Source organism: Malurus melanocephalus, unplaced genomic scaffold (assembly GCF_030028575.1).
Source record: "Malurus melanocephalus ecotype Western Australia unplaced genomic scaffold, MMel_1.1 scaffold_339, whole genome shotgun sequence".
NCBI lineage: Eukaryota > Metazoa > Chordata > Aves > Passeriformes > Maluridae > Malurus > Malurus melanocephalus.
In genome coordinates this window covers 377,018-397,618 of record NW_026623571.1, presented here as the reverse complement: position 1 = coordinate 397,618, position 20,601 = coordinate 377,018, and the positions used below count along the sequence as shown (strand labels likewise).

At 37.1% G+C, this 20,601-nt stretch overlaps 1 protein-coding gene across 3 annotated transcripts in view; it reads left to right on the top strand.

The window, feature by feature from the left end:
- The window catches only part of STK17B (serine/threonine kinase 17b), a 13,473-nt gene extending 584 nt beyond the window's left edge, over positions 1-12,889 (top strand). Inside the window, exons 1-8 of one of the 3 annotated variants that reach the window (XM_057378040.1) lie at positions 1,901-1,963; positions 2,871-2,936; positions 5,584-5,796; positions 7,453-7,597; positions 7,859-7,985; positions 8,858-8,906; positions 10,233-10,412; positions 11,782-12,889. In XM_057378040.1, coding sequence (XP_057234023.1) covers positions 2,914-2,936; positions 5,584-5,796; positions 7,453-7,597; positions 7,859-7,985; positions 8,858-8,906; positions 10,233-10,412; positions 11,782-12,064 — 1,020 coding nt within the window. In that variant the 5' untranslated portion in view covers positions 1,901-1,963; positions 2,871-2,913 and the 3' untranslated portion in view covers positions 12,065-12,889. Of the gene's footprint in view, positions 1-1,808; positions 1,964-2,870; positions 2,937-5,583; positions 5,797-7,452; positions 7,598-7,858; positions 7,986-8,857; positions 8,907-10,232; positions 10,413-11,781 lie in introns of those variants that run through there. The other 2 variants (XM_057378038.1, XM_057378039.1) reach the window with 2 other exon arrangements.
- Positions 12,890-20,601: the final 7,712 nt, after the last annotated feature.

The window sequence follows — 20,601 nt, the reverse complement described above, 5'->3', positions numbered from 1 at the left end:
ATATATTAAATTTCGTTCGGTTTTTTTTCCATAGCTAGCTGAATCTCATTTTCCTGTGTAGATTATATGCCTTTTTGTGGGTTTCTGCTCGCTATGGATATRTGTTTTTTTCTGTTCTTKATGATACTGAACTAAAAGTTCARTATCATCAAGAACAGAAAGGAGATGTGGTGACTTACCAGAGAAACAAGACAAGGTAACGTGAGGCCGAAGTTCTCCTTAATAATAATTGTTCTGTACTAAGGATCATATAAAATGAAAACTTACATAATAAGCTCTATAATGGTAATAAACTTGATAATGGTAAGCTCTTAATTAATGAGGCCAGTTATCAAACATGAATGTTTTTGTGCTGAAGTATGGCAGTAAAAAGATAAGAGTTCAACAGTTAAAGTTATTGAGTGAGCGCAGCCCTAAGGAGAGTCAGGTAAAATTTCAGACATCAGGATCATCCTCTTAAATGGTAAACTGTCATAAYTGGAGAAGAAGGAATGCATGTTTGTTACAGAGTGAGTCGAAGACTTGTGGATTAGATTGTCTTGTGACCTTTTAATAATTTCTTAAAGATGGTATTTCCTGGATATCAAATGATAYGCTGAAGTTATTTTYAAACTGTGTAGTTTGGGTCTTTTTYCTGCTAAAGTATAGTATAGTATACTATTTGGATTTAAATCCAAAATAGTTCTAATATGAATATCCATGCTCCATCCCACATGGGAATGTGAGMAATGTTGGATGGGTACTGGATTACATTTGGATCATAACTAGTTCGAGTGCTTCCCCAGAAGTGTCTGATAGTGCATTTCTGAAATTTGAAAACTGCAGGTGTATTTTTGAATTTTGCTAACTGTGTCTGATTTGTAATTAGCCATTATTTTTTTTGCCTTCACGAATAGAGGTAAACTTTCTCTGTAACTTGAAAAAGCCATCAATTATGACTTCTGTTATCCTTCAGTAACCTTYTTCTGCCTACTTTTGCATTTCACCTGAAGAGATGCTTCAGGCCTATAAATGTAAATACCAGACCCCAGTGTTTTTTTAATTTGATTTGGTTTTGCTGGGGTTTTTTTTTTTAACTGTAGTAGAAATTATGTGGGTGGGTGTATCTTCATAATGTGCTGTTCTACTGGTTTATTAAGGTAATTTAATCAGGATTACTACATAATTTGATTCTAAATGATCTGAACTTGCAAAGAGGACCTTGTCCATTCATGCTTCTCTCTGACAATWAACTCAGCCTTAAAAAGGAAACTCAGAGGAGCTATGATCAAACCTAATAAGAAATGTGAATATTCCCACTAGGAAAAAAAAAAACCAACAAAACAAACAATCCACTGTGTCCTGTTCTTACCTATTCCTGCTGTGTTGCAGTTAGCAAACAGGAAGGAGTTATGGTAAATTCCTCCAGGAATACCAGGCAAAAGTGTAAACTTAAAGGAACTACTGCAACTTACTGCAACAATCCAGAGAAGAGTTTCAGAAAGATTTTAAAAAGTACATCTTACTGATACTTAAGTAGTTATTAGCATTTTTATTAGAACTAAAGCTTATCCCTTGTATCTTAYGGGTATGCTCCAGGGAGAATAAAAACCCCAACTTATCTTAAGTGTTCACATTATTAAATTAGCATGTCTTGATTAGTATTCTTTTCAGTTTTTATTTTTACAGTGATTAAATGTGTTATTTTCAATTAACTACTGAACACAGTTACGTCTATTTTACTTTTATAGACTGAAATTCTTAATATTTGTATACTTTCCTGTGCTGTAACTMTGGAATTTCCAAAACTCTGAATTGTTTTGTTTCAGCAGGTGACTGGTAGAAGAGAGCTGCTCTTGATGATGTCGAGGAGAAAGCTGGAGAATAAAAGCCTTTCTGGCTTGTTGGCCACATCTCTGCACACACCAATCAAGACAGATAATTTCCACAATTTTTATATGCTTGAATCAAAAGAGCTAGGAAGGTAAGAGTATTCTTATTTATTTTATTTTAGCAAGAGGAGTTTCTGCTGSAAGAAAGTTCTCTGTACAGCAAGGCAAGTGTTTATGTAGTAGATGGAGAGTAAAGTATGCCTCTCTCCTTCCCTGTCCCCTTCTTTGCATCACAGTGGGTTCTTTAGGGACCAGGAAAAGATACAGTGGTTGGCATGAGTTGCCAGCCTTTTTCACATCAGAGAGATTTGGTGTGTTTTCACAGGAATGTARGTTTGGGATTATCTTTCTTTCCTTGCCTAGTCACACATCAGATTCCAAGTGCATGGCCTAAGCAAGAAATGACATAGGGAATACTGTGAGGCAAAGAATGAGGATTTTGAGTTGGTTTTCTCAGGTGTTTGGGTAAATTTTCTGAAGTCCAGAAAACAAAGATCTTGCCTCTGTCCTTCCCAGCCTCAAGCAGTTAACTAAGTTTCAAACTATCTGCTGTTTCAGAGCAGTTTTGCAGCCYGCTTCCCTTGCTCACGTTTGCAATAGTAAAATAGGAAATAAGAAAGCACCCAAAATGTTGCCATTTTTGACAGTGTTTCAGACATACAAGTGAATGTGTGTTTGAAATCACCGGGTTAATTGGTATCTTGAAAATACTCAGTSAGTTGGGTTTAAAGCCATGCAAACATGATGCCATGATTGTATTTCCAAGCTCCCTGAACAGAAGTGTCCCGGGTGGGTGTCACAGCTGTGCCTTGCTGTTCTGCACCTGCAGCCTTGTTTTGTCAGCAGAGATGCTCTTCTGCATGTGGTTTGACAGCTCTTTAGCCTTCATTGTTCTCCTGGGGTTTTTTTCTATTTTTCTAGCATATGCTTTATCTGGTACACTTTTTTACAAGTGCACATTGCAGGCCATAACTTTCTTCTTTTCTTAACTTTTGTCAGCTCTGCTTTTGAATTCTAAGCTCTACAGAAGCAGTTTATATGTATGCAGCACCCTCTAGAACTCAGGTATTGTTACAATGCTGGATACTTGTGAGATGATGTCTAAAGCAAACAAAAGTGTAGGTTTTGTGTGAATTCCAGAACACAGTCTTTAATACTTTCTGTGCATGCAAAACCAGGCATAACAAAACAAGTGCAAAAATGCAAAGAAAACGGAAGCAAAGAACTCTGTTTTGCAGACATACTTGTGATTTCTCCTGGCTTAACTACATGTATTTTTTTCATGTTTTTTAAGTGCAAAAATGCTTTTTAAGTGACATAAAATCCATCTTTATTCGTACCTCTTTGAAAGATTCAATATACTTTCCTTTTCACTTGAAATTTTCTTTTTCCTGTTGAGATCGTGKAGTAAATAGTTCTCTTGTTCTCTGCTTAAGCTTCCCAAGCCCCATTTCCTCCTCCCACACCCTTATCTGTTGGGTCCTTTCATATTTAAGACACTGACTCACAAAGCTGGCAGGTTAGGTTCTGTTTAGTGGGTTAAGTAGTTCTGTCCCCCGTGTGTGCATGGCTTGGCTTAGTTAAATTTCTGTGGTTTCCAAGTTGAGATATGAAAACATCCTGAAATCAGTTTTTCTTGTAAAGCTGGGCTGTGAAGGGGGAGGTTACACAGTTGCTTTGCAGGCARGGAGTGGGAACTGCTCCGCTTGCATCAGTGCAGCACTTCCGAGCTGACTTTTTTGCACTTCTGGAGCTATTTCCATGGCTCTAAAAGACCTTTTTGTCTTAATTTTTSCCTTAATTGGCACACTGCTAATAGAGTATAAAGAAGTGAAAGTTTTATGTCTTGAATCTGGAGATATCACTGACCCTTCACAGTTGTTAGACCCACAGCAACCACATGGAAGATGTGCCAAAACTATGGGAGAAGATCTTACTGTTCTCATGAAACTAAATTGGTTCCCCTTTGTTAATTTTAGAGACATTTTTGTGGCTGGCAGGGCAATGTGATGTTAAAAAGGGAAACTAAGCTGCAGGAGGGAGTGTTTTCACCTTGGGTAAATGATGAAATTGGGCTCAGTAACTTCAAATGCACTGCAATAATACACTGGTTTAACAGTTGGGAAAGAACGTGGCCATTTCAGGCTTACAAATAGTTGCTAAAGTGAAGAGTGTGCATGTATCAGACTAAATAACTTTCATCTCTAATATTTAGTGCTTTAGAAAAAGGACAGAGAAAATCCACAACTAATTGATGTTAAAATAAATRATGACAGAGAACTGATTTATTGAATTTATTTTTAAGTCAGTTATAATAGTTAAGATTTAAAGTAATCTTAAAGTATTTGATAATTTAGGAATGTTTGTACTGTTATTTGCAAATGAAAATTAAATTTTTTCAGGAGATGCTCATCCTTTTTTGATTAAATGTCGAAGTCTAGACTTTTTTCAAAGAAAGCTTTCTCTTTTTTTTTTTTTTTATTTTAAGAAATATTACTTTCAAGCATTGGGATTTTTGCAGCAGAAAAAAAGGCAAAGCCTGCAGGGCAATGTGATCTCTTCTATTAAAGAAGCTAATTTAGTTAAAAGAACACAGATAGTTTGTACTGAGCTGTTTCATTGTTTGTTCTTGGTGTGCTGTGGTGTAGGTGGAAAGGCTTTTTTGAAGACGTAACTGTGGATCTTGCATTTTGTACACAGCTTTATGCTGTTTTTAGAACTTTACACACAGTTTATTGCAGCTTTTCAAGTTGTTTTTTTGTAAATAATATTTCTTGTATCATTTGAAAACTCTTTGCATGTATGCAACAGGCATTTTTGGGAATATAATATTAGTGGTTATAAAATTKTTTTTTCAGTTTATAACTTGGCTTTAAAAACTGCATTTTTCCTCCTAATTTTTATAAAGATCAGCTTGGTGCTTTAACTACAGTATGTGGTTTTCTTTTAAAAGCATTTCTTTGCCAAAATATGGGTGTTTTTCCATACCCAAACAGTTGGCTGGGAAATAAAGCAGCATRCTTTGTCTAACTATAATTGAGGAAGAGAATGCTAAGTACTGGGTGCTTTTCTATTAAGATATGTTGAAACATTTTGCAGATACCTGGGATTTTTGTAGCTGTACTATGTGATTTGTGGAAGGAAATTCTCTTGAAGACTAAAATTTCTTGCACTGAAAACCTCCTGCCCCACCCATGCATATAAATATACTTTATTTTCTCTGTYCATTCTCTGCATTTCACAGGGGTTTGCTTTGTTTATTACTGTGTCCTGTAGGTGTTGTAATGAGGTTGAGGGTTTTTTAATATCTTGCCAACCTGAACCAGAGCCCTGGGCAGCCTGGTRAGATCTCATAGCTGGCCCTGCATTAAGCAGAGGCTTTTAGAGACCTCCAGAAGTCCTTTCCAACCAAATTATTCTGTGACCCAGCAGTGAAAATGTCCCTGTAACCTGATACTCTGATTTAATGTTTASCTAGGCTGGGTAAAGGGAATTTTACTGGGTCTCACCAAAGCTTCATTGAGCTTAGTATCCTTCTACACTGGCTCCAAGTGAATGTTCAGGAAATAGTGTAAGAGCAGGTGAAGCATGCCATTTCCCAATTAATTTTATTTTGTTTGTTTCCAATTATTTGCTATGTCTTCTTATTTCTAGTGGTAATTTATGTRCTTTATATTTCCTGGGTCTCAATGTTTTCCCTTTTATTTCATAGAGGAAGATGTGCTGTGGTTAGAAAATGTACAGCTAAATCCACAGGCCAAGAGTATGCAGCTAAATTTTTAAAGAAGAGACGAAGAGGTCAAGACTGCAAAGCAGAGATTCTGCATGAAATTGCTGTCCTTGAATTAATGAARTCCAATCCTCGCATAGTTAATCTCCATGAAGTCTATGAAACAGCAAATGAAATCATCTTAGTGTTGGAATAGTAAGTATGCCTTCATCTCATATTCCATGTTTGTAGATAAAAATCTTTCAATTTACTATTTTTTGTGGGAGTTGCTTGCATGCCTAGAAGAATTGTAACAGTACCCTGTATACATTATGCTAATCTTTCATTATAATACACTTTATATTTTTTTGTTTACAAATATTTCAGGCAAGCTGACTGGAGGTCAGCATGTTTTTGGATTACCGGAGAAGGCCCAGAGTGCTTTGATGCAACTTAAATCACAAAAAAAAATTATTGTTATCACATACACAGATTTCAAAGWGGCTGAGCACATCCATGCCCTGTCAACTTCAGTTAGCACTTGACTTTTTTTGGTGACGAAAGACTTGCAGTTACTTTGTSTGTTTTGAGCTCCTAAATTTATTGAGTTTGTTGTTTTAAAATTGGCTTTTGGAGCTGTTGCCTAAAAAAATCCTGTATTTTTTTACAGATGTCSTTGAAGCTTCTCATTAGCTCTGAAAAATAAGTCTTAATTTGGGAATTGAATTTGAATTACCTGTCATATTTGTGGTATGGGTAAATTCTTGTTTGGATTGTAAGGAGCAAAACTGTGAAATTATTCTTTCTAAGCTTTAAGTTTCATGTGCAGAGTATTTGCAGTGCTGTTAATGGTGGTCTGCATACACCATGATAAATCCCTTCAAATTTTCTAAACAATATAGCTAGATTCTATCTTAAAAAGCCTTTTTTCCCCTGGAACTRCATGACCCCTAACATATAATTTATTTTCCTAAGGCTTTTTTGCAAATCTTCTGCTTTGCAAATCTTTTTTTTGCAGACCTTTCAGCTCTTTTACCCATCTAGGTGTCCACCCATCCAGACCTCAATGTAACTTGAGTACAAGAATACCTTGGGAGCCAATGCTGAAGACCTTGTGAAATTTGAAATTCATGCCATGTGCTACCCCTCACCTTATGTGTGTGTTGTCAAAGTCAGCTAGGGGGGGGCAATACTGACACATCACCTGYCTTCACCTTGTGACTGTGTTCATTCATTTTGTCCATTATCTACCTTTTTAACAGAATCTCTCATTTTGGTAGAGTGATGTTTAGGCTTAGTGATCTGTAGTTTTGAGGTAGCCCTTCATCCTTGAGAGAGAAACTTCAGGCATTCAGAGCAGGCTGAGTAATGATCTCAAACTGAGCCTGAAAGAAGACAGCTGACACTGCAGCCAAGTGTAGGAAGAACTCATAAACCACATGAACACAGATATTTCCATGCTGCTTTACACTGCACTGAATTATTTATGAACTGGTCTCATGGAAGAAGTTTTAGATTTGACTTTTTAGATTAGCTTCTTTGATTGGGACTGATGATAGAAATGGACTCCTGGAAGGCATCTTCCCTCTTGCTTATAGGAAAGCATCTCCCCACTTGCTTGAGGGGATCAGAGCAATATGAGGTTACTAGTCAAAGTGTTTCAGGACATAAGGAAAGAAAAAGCATAATCAGATTTTTTTTTCCCTTTTCAAAGTTTATATTAAGTGTTTTAGCATAAACTTGTAAAAATATTCCCAGTGTCTCTGATATTACAGATATATGTTAGATTAATAGGTGCTATTGACAACATTATTCCTCATTTAAGCCTCAAAAYTTAAAGTTAATACATAGGTGTTCTTGAATGTGTTTCAGTGCTGCTGGAGGAGAAATATTTGACTTGTGTGTCCCWGATCTGGATGACAGAATTGGTGAAAGGGATATTGTAAGGCTTATAAGGCAAATACTTGAAGGACTTTGCTGCTTGCATGAAAACAATATTGTTCATCTTGATTTAAAGGTGAGGCTGCAGAAGACTTTGTTTTATATTTTATCTTCAATTTATTATTATGTTCATCAAAGTAATTTGTTAAATACATAAAAATGAGGAGAAAAAGGATATTAAAGGATATTAAAATGAGATTAACAGGATAGAGATTAAGTATTTTTAAATAACATTTAGCAGTAAGTATTGCATTATGGAACCTGTGTCATTTAGCAAATCTGGCTTTTTTTTCAGATTGCATTTTATTAATTCATAATACAGTGTTTTCTATTCTAGCCTCAAAATATTTTGCTAAGCAGCGCCAATCCTCTTGGTGATGTAAAAATTGTGGATTTTGGGATGTCCCGGAAGCTTGAGAATTCCAGTGAACTGCGGCAGATCATGGGAACAACRGAGTATCTCGGTATGGAAGGGCTGCTTCACAACATCTCATGTTGGGTTTTGAGAAAACAGGAACAGCTCATGTGATATGCTTATCGACTCACAAGTCACTTCTGAGAAGGAACATGATGGGACAAGGCCACATATTTTGAGCTGCTCTTCTTCAGAGCAGTCAGCAAATATTTGCACAAAAAAAATCTCAAATTTTTGTATCAATAAGTGCCCCTCTCAATTTCATGCTGTAGTATTTGCTGTGATGCAGGCTGTTAAATTCTTCTGATTAGAACTGAAATACAATATGAACATGTGCAAAGAAATATTCTTTGAATTAGCAATGCTGTTTAGTATGATGATTTAATGAGATTAAAATATCCCTTGGAAAAGGGAAGATTGCTGTTAACATTTGGCCCTCTCTGAGGGACAAGTTTCCTTCATGATTTGTCAATGGTCAATTTAAGAACCCTTCATTCTGCAGTGAATAACTTGCCACCTAGCCTGTGCTAACAGCCACTGATCCTAAAATTGGCTTGGTCATCTTGTTTGCAGTGTTTAGCATGCTGAAATCTTCATGCATTCCCCTTGAAGAGCTGTATACTTCAGAACTYCTTAGAAGAAAATTTATATGCATGTATCTGATTAGAACACATCTTGAAACTTAGATAAACTTTAGGCCATGTAGTGCCATTTTGGTGTGAACTGATTAAACATCTGTGTCTAGGCAAACAGAAGTAACTTTTTGGCACCTCTGTGGCTTGAAAATAATAAACTTAATTATTGAAACTACATGTTTAGTCTCATAATAATGGTTGGCAAAAGAATGCCAGAAATGTGTATGATTCAAGGCCATTTGAATACCATATTTATTAAAGCATTTTTCTTTTYCCATCTCTTTAGCTCCAGAAATCTTAAACTACGATCCTATTACTACAGCTACTGACATGTGGTAGGTTGTGTATCTTAATTCATTTTTGAGGTTTGGTGGGACCACTTAACAACCTTAGGGCCTGATGCAGTTTCATCTGGCTTCCAACAATCCCCTTCAGTTGGTGGGCTGACTTGAAGAGGCAGGGAGGGATGGGAGGGGAAGGAGCCTCAGGATGTAACTCAGGGCTTTAAGGATTTACTGTGTTGCACAYTTAGTATGGAATGCAGGTGGCTTCTGAGCCTGTGGAGTAAAGGTGTTTGTTCTAAGGGAATACAGTGGCTGGATAACATATTTTAGGTATTAGTTACTCCTCATTGACATGCTTCAGGTATTAGCTACTCTAGGACACTCTTCCCTCCCCACATTTACGTTGTTAATTTTTTACACAAATGATAAGGAGAATGTAAACTTCTTATTTTTAGAGAAATATCTGCAGAATGAATAATAAAAAATGACAAGTACCTTGAACTGACCCACTAATTTTGTGGCTTTTAAATTTTATGAGCTATCTTAAAGACTAGCTTTGAAATGTTTCCTTTAAAACATAAAATCTTCAGCATCTTAATTAAAATTCACTGTTAGAAGTTGCTAATTGCTCCTTTGAAATTCTCAACTCCTAATAGTAACTGAATCTGTTCATGAATGTTTTTTAATCGCTTATTATTTTCCTTTTTTTGGGGGAAGTCAAAAAAAGCCCCTGCTGATCTCAGAATGACAAACCCAACAGCTGCATGTTTCCACATTGTAATGAGTACTAAATTCTGATCTATCAGATTACAAAAAGGTTTTTATTATGCATCAAGAAACTATCTTAAGATTTATACTAGATTGCATGAGCTGTGGTATTCTTGTTCATGTTCTTGGGAGAAACATCTCAGGAAGAGGAGATTGTAACACAGCACAGATGTCACATGTAGAGGCTGACTAAATCTCGGTCTTTGCTCTGTCATACAGAATTGCAGTGAAAGATGAGTTTCATTTACATGCAGATTAGAAAGTCTGTCTTTTTTTTGGTTCTAGCATCCAGAATTGCCATGTCCCAAGAGTGGGCTATGTAGAAGTGAGGTATTTTATTTTTCTTAACAACCTCAATAGGAAGAAAATGATATATTAAAAATAGTTTTCAAAAATCCTTTCCTTGAGATATATTCACATAGCTTTCCTTGTGTATGTGCAGTCACGTTTGAATCACAATAAACTGAGATATCACATGATGCTTCTGAGTGTGGGATAAGTCAGGAAGTTTGATCTGCAGCACAGTAAATATGCAGGGTGTATGGTTGAGATAACTCCAGTAGGTTTATACATTGTGTTCTTCAGTAGGTTTATATATTGTGTTCTTAGGAACATTGGCGTCATCTCATACATGCTGCTGACACAAGAGTCTCCATTTGTGGGAGCTGATGTCCAAGAAACTTACCTTAATATATCTCAAGTTAACGTGGATTTTTCAGAAGAAACATTTTCATCAGTTTCACAGCCTGCAAAAGACTTCATTCAGAAACTTCTCATAAAAAATCCAGAGTAAGTAACAAACTCATTCAGGCAAAATCCTAAATTTGTGGAGCACCTAGAAAAAGTGAATGTTACTTTTATGTACTTAATACCACCAATGTGATCAGTTGGATATTTCAAAATGCCTTGGTATTTTCAATTGGATATTTAAAAGTACAGGCTTATGCTTTTCCATAATGTGTGAAAAGGATCTTCGATTCTGTTCTATCTTTGGCCATTATTGATCAGATCTTGTTGTTGTTATTAGAAAGAATGTTATTAGGCTTTTTCTTTGAGGTTTTGTTTCTTAATATTTTCATTCAGAGAACAAATTATTAACAGATTTTATTAAAATATACTCTAGAAAGATTACATTCTTTTCTATAATTGTTGTACAGTTTGAACAGACAAAATGCAACCTCTTTGCAGTGTTTTCTTGTTTCCTGACTTACTTTATCTTTCTACTTAAATACACCTTTTATTATATATTCATACTTTGCCTTGTTCAGTCTTAATGTTCACAATCCAAAATGAAAACTTCTTTTTGTTTGTAACGCACACTCCCATAATTCTGAATTCTTAGGGAGTTCAGACTTTAATCAAGAGTTTGCAAAATAGCTGAACTTTGAGAAGTGACCTGGTCAGGTGTAATCAACTGCACTGCTAGATATTGTCACTTGAGGTGAGACAGTAGTCTTTGTCATCTTCAGAGAGCCTCCAGCAAACAGGAGTGACCCTGCTTGGCTGGGAAAGGCTCTTGGATAGGAGACGATGGCAGATGATTTCTGGGAAGTATCTACTCTTTATATGGACTTCATAAAAAGTCACACCTGAAGAGTTCTTTCTGGTTTATTATCTCACATAGATGGTTTGTCAGGATCTGAAATAATTCACAAAATCCCAGATGCACAAAATCTTTTGTGTTCATGGAGCACCTAGAAAAAGGGAACCAATGATGAAGGGTCTGCTTTGATAACTCTTWGTGTGGACTTGTGGGATGTTTGATGTTCTGTCACAATTACTACCCACTTTCTCCTGGGCATCTTAAGAGTCTTCATTATGTCCTCAATAAGATGCCTTTTTTTTCCCCCCATTCCAACTCTTGATGACTATACCTCCTTGAATTTTAAGAGGAAAAGTCTGTTCTCACTCAACTCTGTAAAGTAACACTTCTCTGACTGAGAAACATTGATGTTCTGGCAGGTTTAGGAACAAGCAGTGGGCTATATTGTCTTAGATCTAGTTTTCCAGCAAGTTCTGTGGACGTTGGCAGAGCAGAGCACAATATTGACTCTTCAATGKCAATTTTGCTTAGGATTTTTAGCATGCATCAGAGCTATTTTAGTTTTTTAGTATTTGTGAAATTAACTTAAGCAACTTTCCCCTTTCCTTTCCAAAGGGACAGGCCCACAGCAGCGGACTGTCTCTCCCATTCCTGGTTGCAGCAGGGGGAGTTCACACTCCTGTGCAGCCCTGAAGAAACTTGCTACTCCTCTCAGCTGCCAGGACACCCCACAAAGTGTTCAGAAGAGCGGAGTGTAAAATCCAGCTGCAATGGTACCTGCAGTGACAAGGAGGACAAGGAAAACATTCCAGAGGACAGCAGTACAGTATCCAAACGCTTCCGTTTTGATGATTCCTTGCAGTATCCCCAAGACTTCATGACAGACTTTGTGTGTTAATGTGTAATAGAGACTTTTCATGAAATGAATTCAGCATAATCTGTTCCAGTGGTGAAAATAAGGTTCTGGCCTGCCAATTTGTGCAGCATTGGCATACTGGAAATGCACTTTGATTCTTTTATGCTGGTGCCTCCTTTTTTATCCATTGCTGGCAGTGGATTTAACTCCTGAGGAATTGGAGTTGTTGCGCCAATAAAATGAACTATTTTTCTTAAGAAGATATAATTAAATATTTTTGCACTTTTCAAGTTCTAGTCAAAAGATGATGCTGGAGTGAACAAACTGAAACATGCAAATGAGTTTGTCTAAGCACAGCCTTTGCCAAACAGTAGTTGAACACACGCATGCTTTTCAGACTAGTCTTAGTAAGAAATTGGGAAGGRAAACAGGGAAACCGAATTTTGCTGGTTTACTGGACTTGCTTGCTACCATTCCCACCACTTTAAAAAGAGGCTAAAGTTGGTATGTTTTGGGACTATGGTACATCTGTTGGGGCCATTTGGAAACCTGTTTTCCCTCTAGGACCACTGGGAGTTCTGTTTTATAAATCTGGTCCACTTGGGCATTATAATGGATATTCTGTGTGGTTATGCTGTGTTGGATCTTTGCAACACTTTGCATAGAAAGTGGAGAGATTGTCCTTATTCTTGTGGTCCTTGGCTTCTTACTGTACATTTGAATAAAATGAGTTTCCTGTGCTGATATGAATATTTTAAATTGCTGGTTTGCTTTCATCAAACTTCTGAAATAGTATCATCTACCTGTATTGACTTTTTCCTTATCTTAAAAAAAAAAAACCAAAACCCAAAACAAACCCCACCCCCCCCAAAAAAAACCCAAACAAGCCCCAAAACAGAAAGCCTCTAGTTAAAAGTCATAACTGAATAAACTAAAAGTAACTATTTTTGCCAGTGAAGCTGCAATTAAGAACTTTTTTCTATGCCTCTGTAATGTAGAAGTGCACCTTGCTGCCAATTATTGTTGCCCATAATTACTCAGCTTCCTGCCTGCTCTGAGAAATGGACTGCAGTGTGTTAGTATTTAAAAACAAACTACCTAATAATTGTTTTAAGCCTTTAAAACTGGTTTGTTTAGTGGTATTTTTTTAAGTTCTGTGCCTTCCGCTTCCTGTTTCTAGCTCTGAGGTAATAATGCCTGTATCAAGTTTTGGCTTAGAGCAAATTCCAGTTGTGCCTTAACAGACAGAAACTAATACTCATGAAATAAACCCCTTAATCATAACAGGGGCTGGGAGTCTTTTGGACAGTGAATTTATTAAAACTCTTATATTTTGGAAGTAAATTTCACTTCAAAATATTTTGGGATTTTCCACTCCTCAGAGCTTAAATTTAATTGTCTTTAAATTGGGTTTATTTTGTATAATAAAATACCACAATCTGATAATCCTTTTCAAGTGTGCCTGTGGATTTGTCAATAGTTKGGTAGAGGGGCATTTTGGAATAACATATGATTGAGAGGTGAACCTAAGGGGTGGTAAAAGATTGTATTTTAGCTTTTTTTACTCTTTAAGGAAAGAGCAGTTTTTTCCCAAACAGATCACAGTCTAAGGTATCACCATAAAGYTTGGGGGGTTTCAGGTCTGTTGTCTTGATTTGGGGTGACAGTCACTTCAACAAGTGGAAAGCACACTGAAGTGTAAGGCAACTAAGAYTTTCCAGTTTATATGTGTTAGAAGTAGAAAGTTTCCAAGACTTAATTTAATGTGAAATGAACTAATAGGTATGTTCAGCAGAGACAAAACTGATACCTGGRTGTCAATGAACCACCCTGAGTCTGCTCTGTGTATGAACTAATTCTCATGTAGCTTTTTTTCAGTGGTATTGATTGTATATAGACTTGCAGAATGACTTTGCAGGAGGCAGCTGTTGGATTGTGTTCAGGTACTTTACACCCTTACTTTTCAAAGAACTTGGCTTTTTCCAGTTGGATTCTTACTTGAGATTTTGATTTTCTCACCAGCGTGGAGTCCAGTTTGAACTGGGTAAGTTAAAACCACAAACTATTAGATACATATATAGAAGTTAAAGTTCACTCAAGATGAAGAAGCAAATGCCAAAAAGCTGTGAAGATAAAGGTAAAAAAGAATGTTTATTAAATTGTTGTTATTTAAGACACTGCAAAAGTATTACTGAATTGGAATTACAACTATTTTTTAGCATCTGGAAAATAAAGCTGAAAGCATATGCCAGCACTTTATGATAAAATTGTTATTAATCCTTAAGATCTTTATCACATGTTATTCTTTAAGATCTTTATCACAGTATCTGATGTTTACATTTCTTACTACTTTAGAGCTAACTTATATTTAAATAAATGAAAATTGGTTTTCTTGGTCAAAGAATTTGCTTTGAAGACTTTATTTGTACTTCATATAAACTTAAAATATACCTTGAATCAGACTTGGCTTGGATTAAGTGCATGAGATTTATTTAAAAATATTGTGCAAACTAACTCGAATATAAATAAATACATTGTAGGTAATTGTCAGTATTGTCCTGCTTCCTGCCATATTATTGATACTTTCCAAGTGTGAATGAGTAGYGAGTAACATTTTCAGATGACTACATCTATACAGTTCATGACCTTTTTATATTTAAAAAACCCCAAACTGCCATTTTTTCAAAACTTCCATGTTTTTGTTTATTCACAGAATCAGAGACTATAATTTTCCAGGAGTGTGCGGGAGGTTGTTTAAATCTTAAACTGTTGTGCACAAGCTGGGCTGATGCACGATGCAGCACCTGGAAAAMCCTTGGTTGCTGTTGTGGCTCAGCCAGCCCAGCCCAGCATTCTATCATCCTAAGAAGGGTTTTGTAAACACAACTGTGTTCTTTTGCGTGTTTAGCTGACACACCTGTGCTCCTGCTTTGCCTAAAGACGAGCACCTGCATGCACTCATTGACACACATCAGTTAATTGATAAAGGTGAGGAGGGCACTGCTGCGAATGGCATATGCTGCTCAAAGCCACGGTCACCATCCTTATTGCAAACTGGCAGGCTCAGCAGTGAAAAAGTGAAGCTTTTTCTGCCTACAGACAATGGCAGTGCAGTAAGAGCTCAGCTGGGCTCGGCTCGGCACAGCTGTGGGTACTTTGTGCAGTCTGAACCCCATCCCCTCAGGTGTGAGCCGTGCGCCCTTCAGGCGAGTCCAGCGCGGGCTCTGCGTCCCGGCCACAGAAACGCAGCGGCTGCCGGGCTCCCGGCGCTGGGCCAAGCCCCGCCACCGCGATTAGGCTCCCTCAAGTTTCCAGCGGCTGGGATAAGGCGATGGAAGCAGGGAAAAAGCCGTGCTGAGCCGGCCGTGTCCCGCTGCAGAGCGCCGGCAGCGCCGGGACCCCGCGGGGCGGCTGAGGAGCTCCCGCAGCGCTCGGGGGCGCCGGGATACCGCAGGGCTTTCTGAGCTGGAAGGTGCGTTTTGGTTGGTTTTCTTTGGTTTAGTTTTGGGCTTTTTTGTTGCCTCCCCACCCCTTTTTTAAAATTTACCTCACGTTCATGAGTTAAGGTTTTGCCGTGCCGCATTTTATCCCGCCCTCGCACGGTGTAAGCGGGCCGTGGCGGGGCGCAGAGGCCTCAGCGCCCCATCCCGCTGAGATCCAACCATCAAACCGCGGTGTCTGTGCTGTGAGCTCCSCAAAACAGGGTTTTATAAGCAACTCAGACCTCCTTAAAGCTGCCCAGATGTCCTTTAATTAGTTTAGCAGGGCAMATTTAAACAGATGTTTTTGGTTTGGGCTGCTGTTCCTGTAGAGTTTCCAGAGAGAGTGACTCTTTCCTACGGGCACCCCTTTAGAAACCACAGAAATTGATTTGCGTAGCAAGTCTTCAGCTTGGTGCAAAGTACAAAACATTATGTCATTGTCTTGGTTTCAGCTGGCATAGAGTTCATTTTCTTCTTAGCTGGCACAGTGCTGTGTTTTGAACTTAGTATGACAGTAACATTGATAACACACTGATGTTTTGGTTGTTGCTAGGTAGGCTTACCCAAACCAAGGCCACTTGAGCTTTATATTTCAGTTTYATTATATGAGACATGGAGAACAAAGAGCATGTCCAAAGTTTAGAGTTACCTGATCGATTCAGGTGATTTTGCCCAAGTCAGCTGTAAAGCTGCTGATAAACCCCAGTCCATCAATCAGATCACCATGGGATGGTAACGGGGCTGGAGCATTTGGTGAAAATTCTTGGCAGAACCGTGTGTGTTGGGGAAAAAAATGAGGAGGAGTGTAGTTACAGCCTACAGAGAAAACAGTGCCAGATTCCTCTCGGTGCYGTGCAGCAGCAGCAGGAGGCACAGCTCCCAGAGCAGTTTGCAGAGAGAGGAATTCCAACTAGGCATAAGGATGACATTCTTCACAGTGAATGAAAAACGGGAGAACTTTGCCTGTGGAGGCAGTGGCCTTCAAATCTCAGCTGGACAAGGCCCTGTGCAATCTCTTTCAATAGATTTTAAAAATAAATAAAAAAAAAAAAATTGCAAGACCTTCCAGTCAGTTTGCAAGAGCAATAAAGTGACATCAGGCAAGGTGAAAATAACTATGTGAATTTAAACAAAAATATTTGCATTTTGCAATTGGTGGATGGGATCATGATTTATTAAGCCCAGCCAATGGCACAATTCTTCCATTTGAATCTGTGTCTCAAACTTTATGTTTCAGCTATAAGAGCCATTAAAACAAATTGTTGACATTAAACTGAACTTAGACCTTTGAATCTCAAAGTGTTGAACCAAGACTAACAAAGCATATTCAATCACATTGTTCTCACTTAAAATAGTATTAATAATTAGTGAAAGAGAAAAAGTTTTATATAGAAGTTAATAAAATTATTTATAATATTGTTAATTTCCCAATGCCCTAAACTAATCAAAGACTTGAAACCTGAGGTGTAGAGAACTTGAGTATGCATTTACTTCTTCACAARAAAACTTTAGAAGGCACTCATTGGCAAGTTGTATGAAGTAATTTTGCTTTTACAGAGTTTGTTGAACAATCATTTAAAATTTAGCAGATGTAGAGTTTGCAGTTTGGAAACTGTAAAATCCCATCTCCTCACCTCACAAATATCACTTCTGTAATCAACCCCATGCTGTTTCTTTGACATATTGAAGTTTCAGTTCAGCAAAGAACTTGCATTTCACCTTGAAATGTAACTTCAGTCACTTGGTGCTCAGTGAAGTTCTGATGCAAGTTCCTRGTATTAAAYGTTTGGAATACAGGTGGGTTGGCTGAATTTGGGTGTCTGAGTGATTTGGACTTTTGCTACAGTGAAGCTTAATGTCAGGTATAATTGCAGCAACTTTTTCAAGTAAAAAGTAAAATGTTTGCAAGTTGTAACCATGTGCTGAGAATACACCTCTAAGATGCCTTCATGTTACCCTGTAATTTTGTGCTGGTGACTAAACAAATTGCATTTAATCATATTATACTGGCATGAAACCCCTTCTAATACTTCTTYCASCTCATTRCWGAAAAGACATATCWGTCTTTGTTTGGCGTATTCTGTAAATAGCCAAATATTCTCTACATTCATAGCAATGAATATATTCTGAGGCAAAGAAATTGCTGTTAGAAGGGCAGGAATTCTTTACTGTGAGGATGGTGAGGTATAACCTGGGCACAGGCTGTCCAGAGAAGCTGTGGGTGCCTCATCCCTGGAAGTGTTCAAGCCAAGGTTGGATGGGGCTTGGAGAAATCTGGTCTAGTGGCAGGGGGTGGAACCAGATGGTTTTTAAGGTCCTTTCCAAACCAAATCATTCTGTGATTCTATGATTTTTAAGTAGCAGATTGAAGAATTTAGAATGTTTGGAAATATTCACAGAGTATTTGAAGAGGGCATAAGCATTAGATAAAAACAAATGGATCTTGCTGCTGATAAAGTACAATTTATAGTCTAAACAGTCAATAGTATAAACTATACATCTTAATATTTGTGTTATCAGTATCAGTAGTTTGCTTAGTAACGCRGATACTGAGATGTGGCAAAATTATTCCTAATTCAGCTGGAAAAGCTTTTTACATGATTTGAGATTTAAACTGCAAACTTACTGGGCATGGTAATTTGTTACTCTAGGATCTTGAATTGATATGTCACCTCAATGATATGACTGTGGAATTCAACAGAAAACAAAAGAYTGGACAGAGAAAGAAATCCAAATGAAGTAGAGACGATGTAGAAAACTACTGACATGGGCTGTGTAAACCATTCAAAGCCTTTCACAAATCTCCACAGGTGTAGCAGTAACAAGGCAAGAAAAATTAAAAGTAGAAGAATTGAGATGCCACATTTGCTTAATCCAGGTGATTCACAATCCTGGTTTGCAAGAAAGACACTGGGAAAGATGTCCCTATTTGTGTGTTTACCGCTGTCTTCTTCTGAAGACTTAAATGTTTTGTCATACGTTAACTTGCATCTTAAACCATTCCTAGRAAAGCTTGAATGCATCAGTGAAAGGGCCAGCAAAGAACATTTACTTGAGAGAACTTTAATGAAAAGGAATTCTGAATGGGATTAAATTGAGTTCTTGCCTGTAGAGAAATAGGCACCCATATTTAGCATCTGAAAATGGTATTCAGAAGACCATGTTGTCAAAATTCAGTCTACGAGAGAGTAGTCTTTCACTAAACATTACAAAAAGAGAATGAGGTAATTTTTTCTCTAATAGAACATCAACAAGTAATGTAACCAAACCATAAATCTCTTCTGCTTGATCTAAAGCATGGAGATTTCAAATGCTTTTGTTTATCTTCCTTAAGCAGTGAATTAATCTTGTTTTAAAGGGATAAAGCTTTTGTCCCTTGTCAGCTACACACTATTTAATCCCTTCAAGCTGATTTTTGCCCTTAATTAACAATGTGGGGAGTGCTAATGCATTGAAGAGGCTCCTAAACATTTTTTTAACACACTCTRGCACTTAAGACAGCAGATGGATTATAAAAATACCATATAAAACACATCTGAGGTAGAGATGGAAAAGTTGAAAACTAAGAGAATTTTGTCTGAAATTTCTACTTTAATTATAAAGCTACTGAATTGTTTAGCTCTTCAACAATTAAAAATGTTAGAGCTTATATAAAGGAGATGAAGAAACTGAAGACAAGACAAATTTCAGGGACACGATGAAGGATTTATATTTATTTTCTAAAGCAGAAAATTAAATTCAAGCATTAAGCATTTTGTGTTAAAAATTCTGTACTTCCATCTTTGAGCATAGATGTTAATCTAGTTTTGTCTCTTTTCTCAATAAAATACTTACTTCTTAAATCCCCCAAACTTAGCCATATTGTGAAAACCCAAAAGCCTTTCCTAGAAAGCTTGGCTATAAATATATAGTTAATATGGATACCTCAAAATTGCTGTTGACCTAGAAGAATGCTGTTTTAGATTTCAGTACCTATTTAGTAAATATGAATACATATGTACAAATGCATTCGTGTGCATTCCAGTAAGTATAAATTCTCTGATTGCTACTGTCCATAGTATAAGAGCTCCTTCCCTGTTAATGTGATATAGTTGTTTTGCCTATTAAAAAAGAGTAAGCTTGCCGTGGTAATTTCATCATTTCAGTTTTCAGTGTTTTGGTGACTGACAGCACTTTCAATAATACAAGGTACTACTTCAATAACACAGGACTTTGGCTCAGTCTTTGAGATCAAGGCAATTACACAATGGTTGTTCTCTTAATAACCTAACAAAGCCTGGAGAGATTCTGGACTGCTTCCAGAGAGAATTCCAAATTCCTTGTCTTCGTTTTGGTGTAAGGGAATTAACTGACCTGCCTGACCTTCCTCTTGGAAACTGCATTTTTCTCTAGCCCTTGGTAGAAGCAAGGTCACCAGAGATGAGGTACCAGAACTTAAAAGATGAGAGAAGGACTTTGTCCCAAACAAGTACCATTTCCTCTAAACAATGGTCTGTTGTTCAGAATCTGTGGCAGTGAATAAAAGTTAAATAAGTTTTCACATSTTAAATTAAACAGGACTTGGTGCTATCCATGTGTGAGTGAGCGTTCTGTTGAGGAAACTACTGCTATGGTTCCAATGCAGTTGAATCAATTGTACAAATGGGTTTATTGTATAAATATAGAACATCTATTTTAACAGCATGTACTTTTTATAATTATATCTCTGTTGCCCAGCACTATGATGGTTGTAAAAAAAATGTTTCCTGTTTCTATATGGGAAAGAATAATATAGGTAGGTTCTTGTTACAGGGTTACAAGTAACATGTTTTTTGGTTTTTTTTTTGGTTTTTTTTTTTTTGCAAATTGCTTATGCCAGTGAATTGGGAATAGAGAGAACAGATATCACATCTGCTGCTGCTGAGACAGTAAGAAGTGTCAAATGGTGGTGCTAAATAATTTTTAAATGATGCAAACTACTTAGAACAAAGGACAGACTAAAGGACCTTSAATCTTTTGCTTTCAAAAGGAAGAACTTTTGAATCATAATAATGTGTACCCACAGTGGTGTGCAGTAATACTGAACTCCTAAATGTATCAAACAGTTGTGTTCCACAT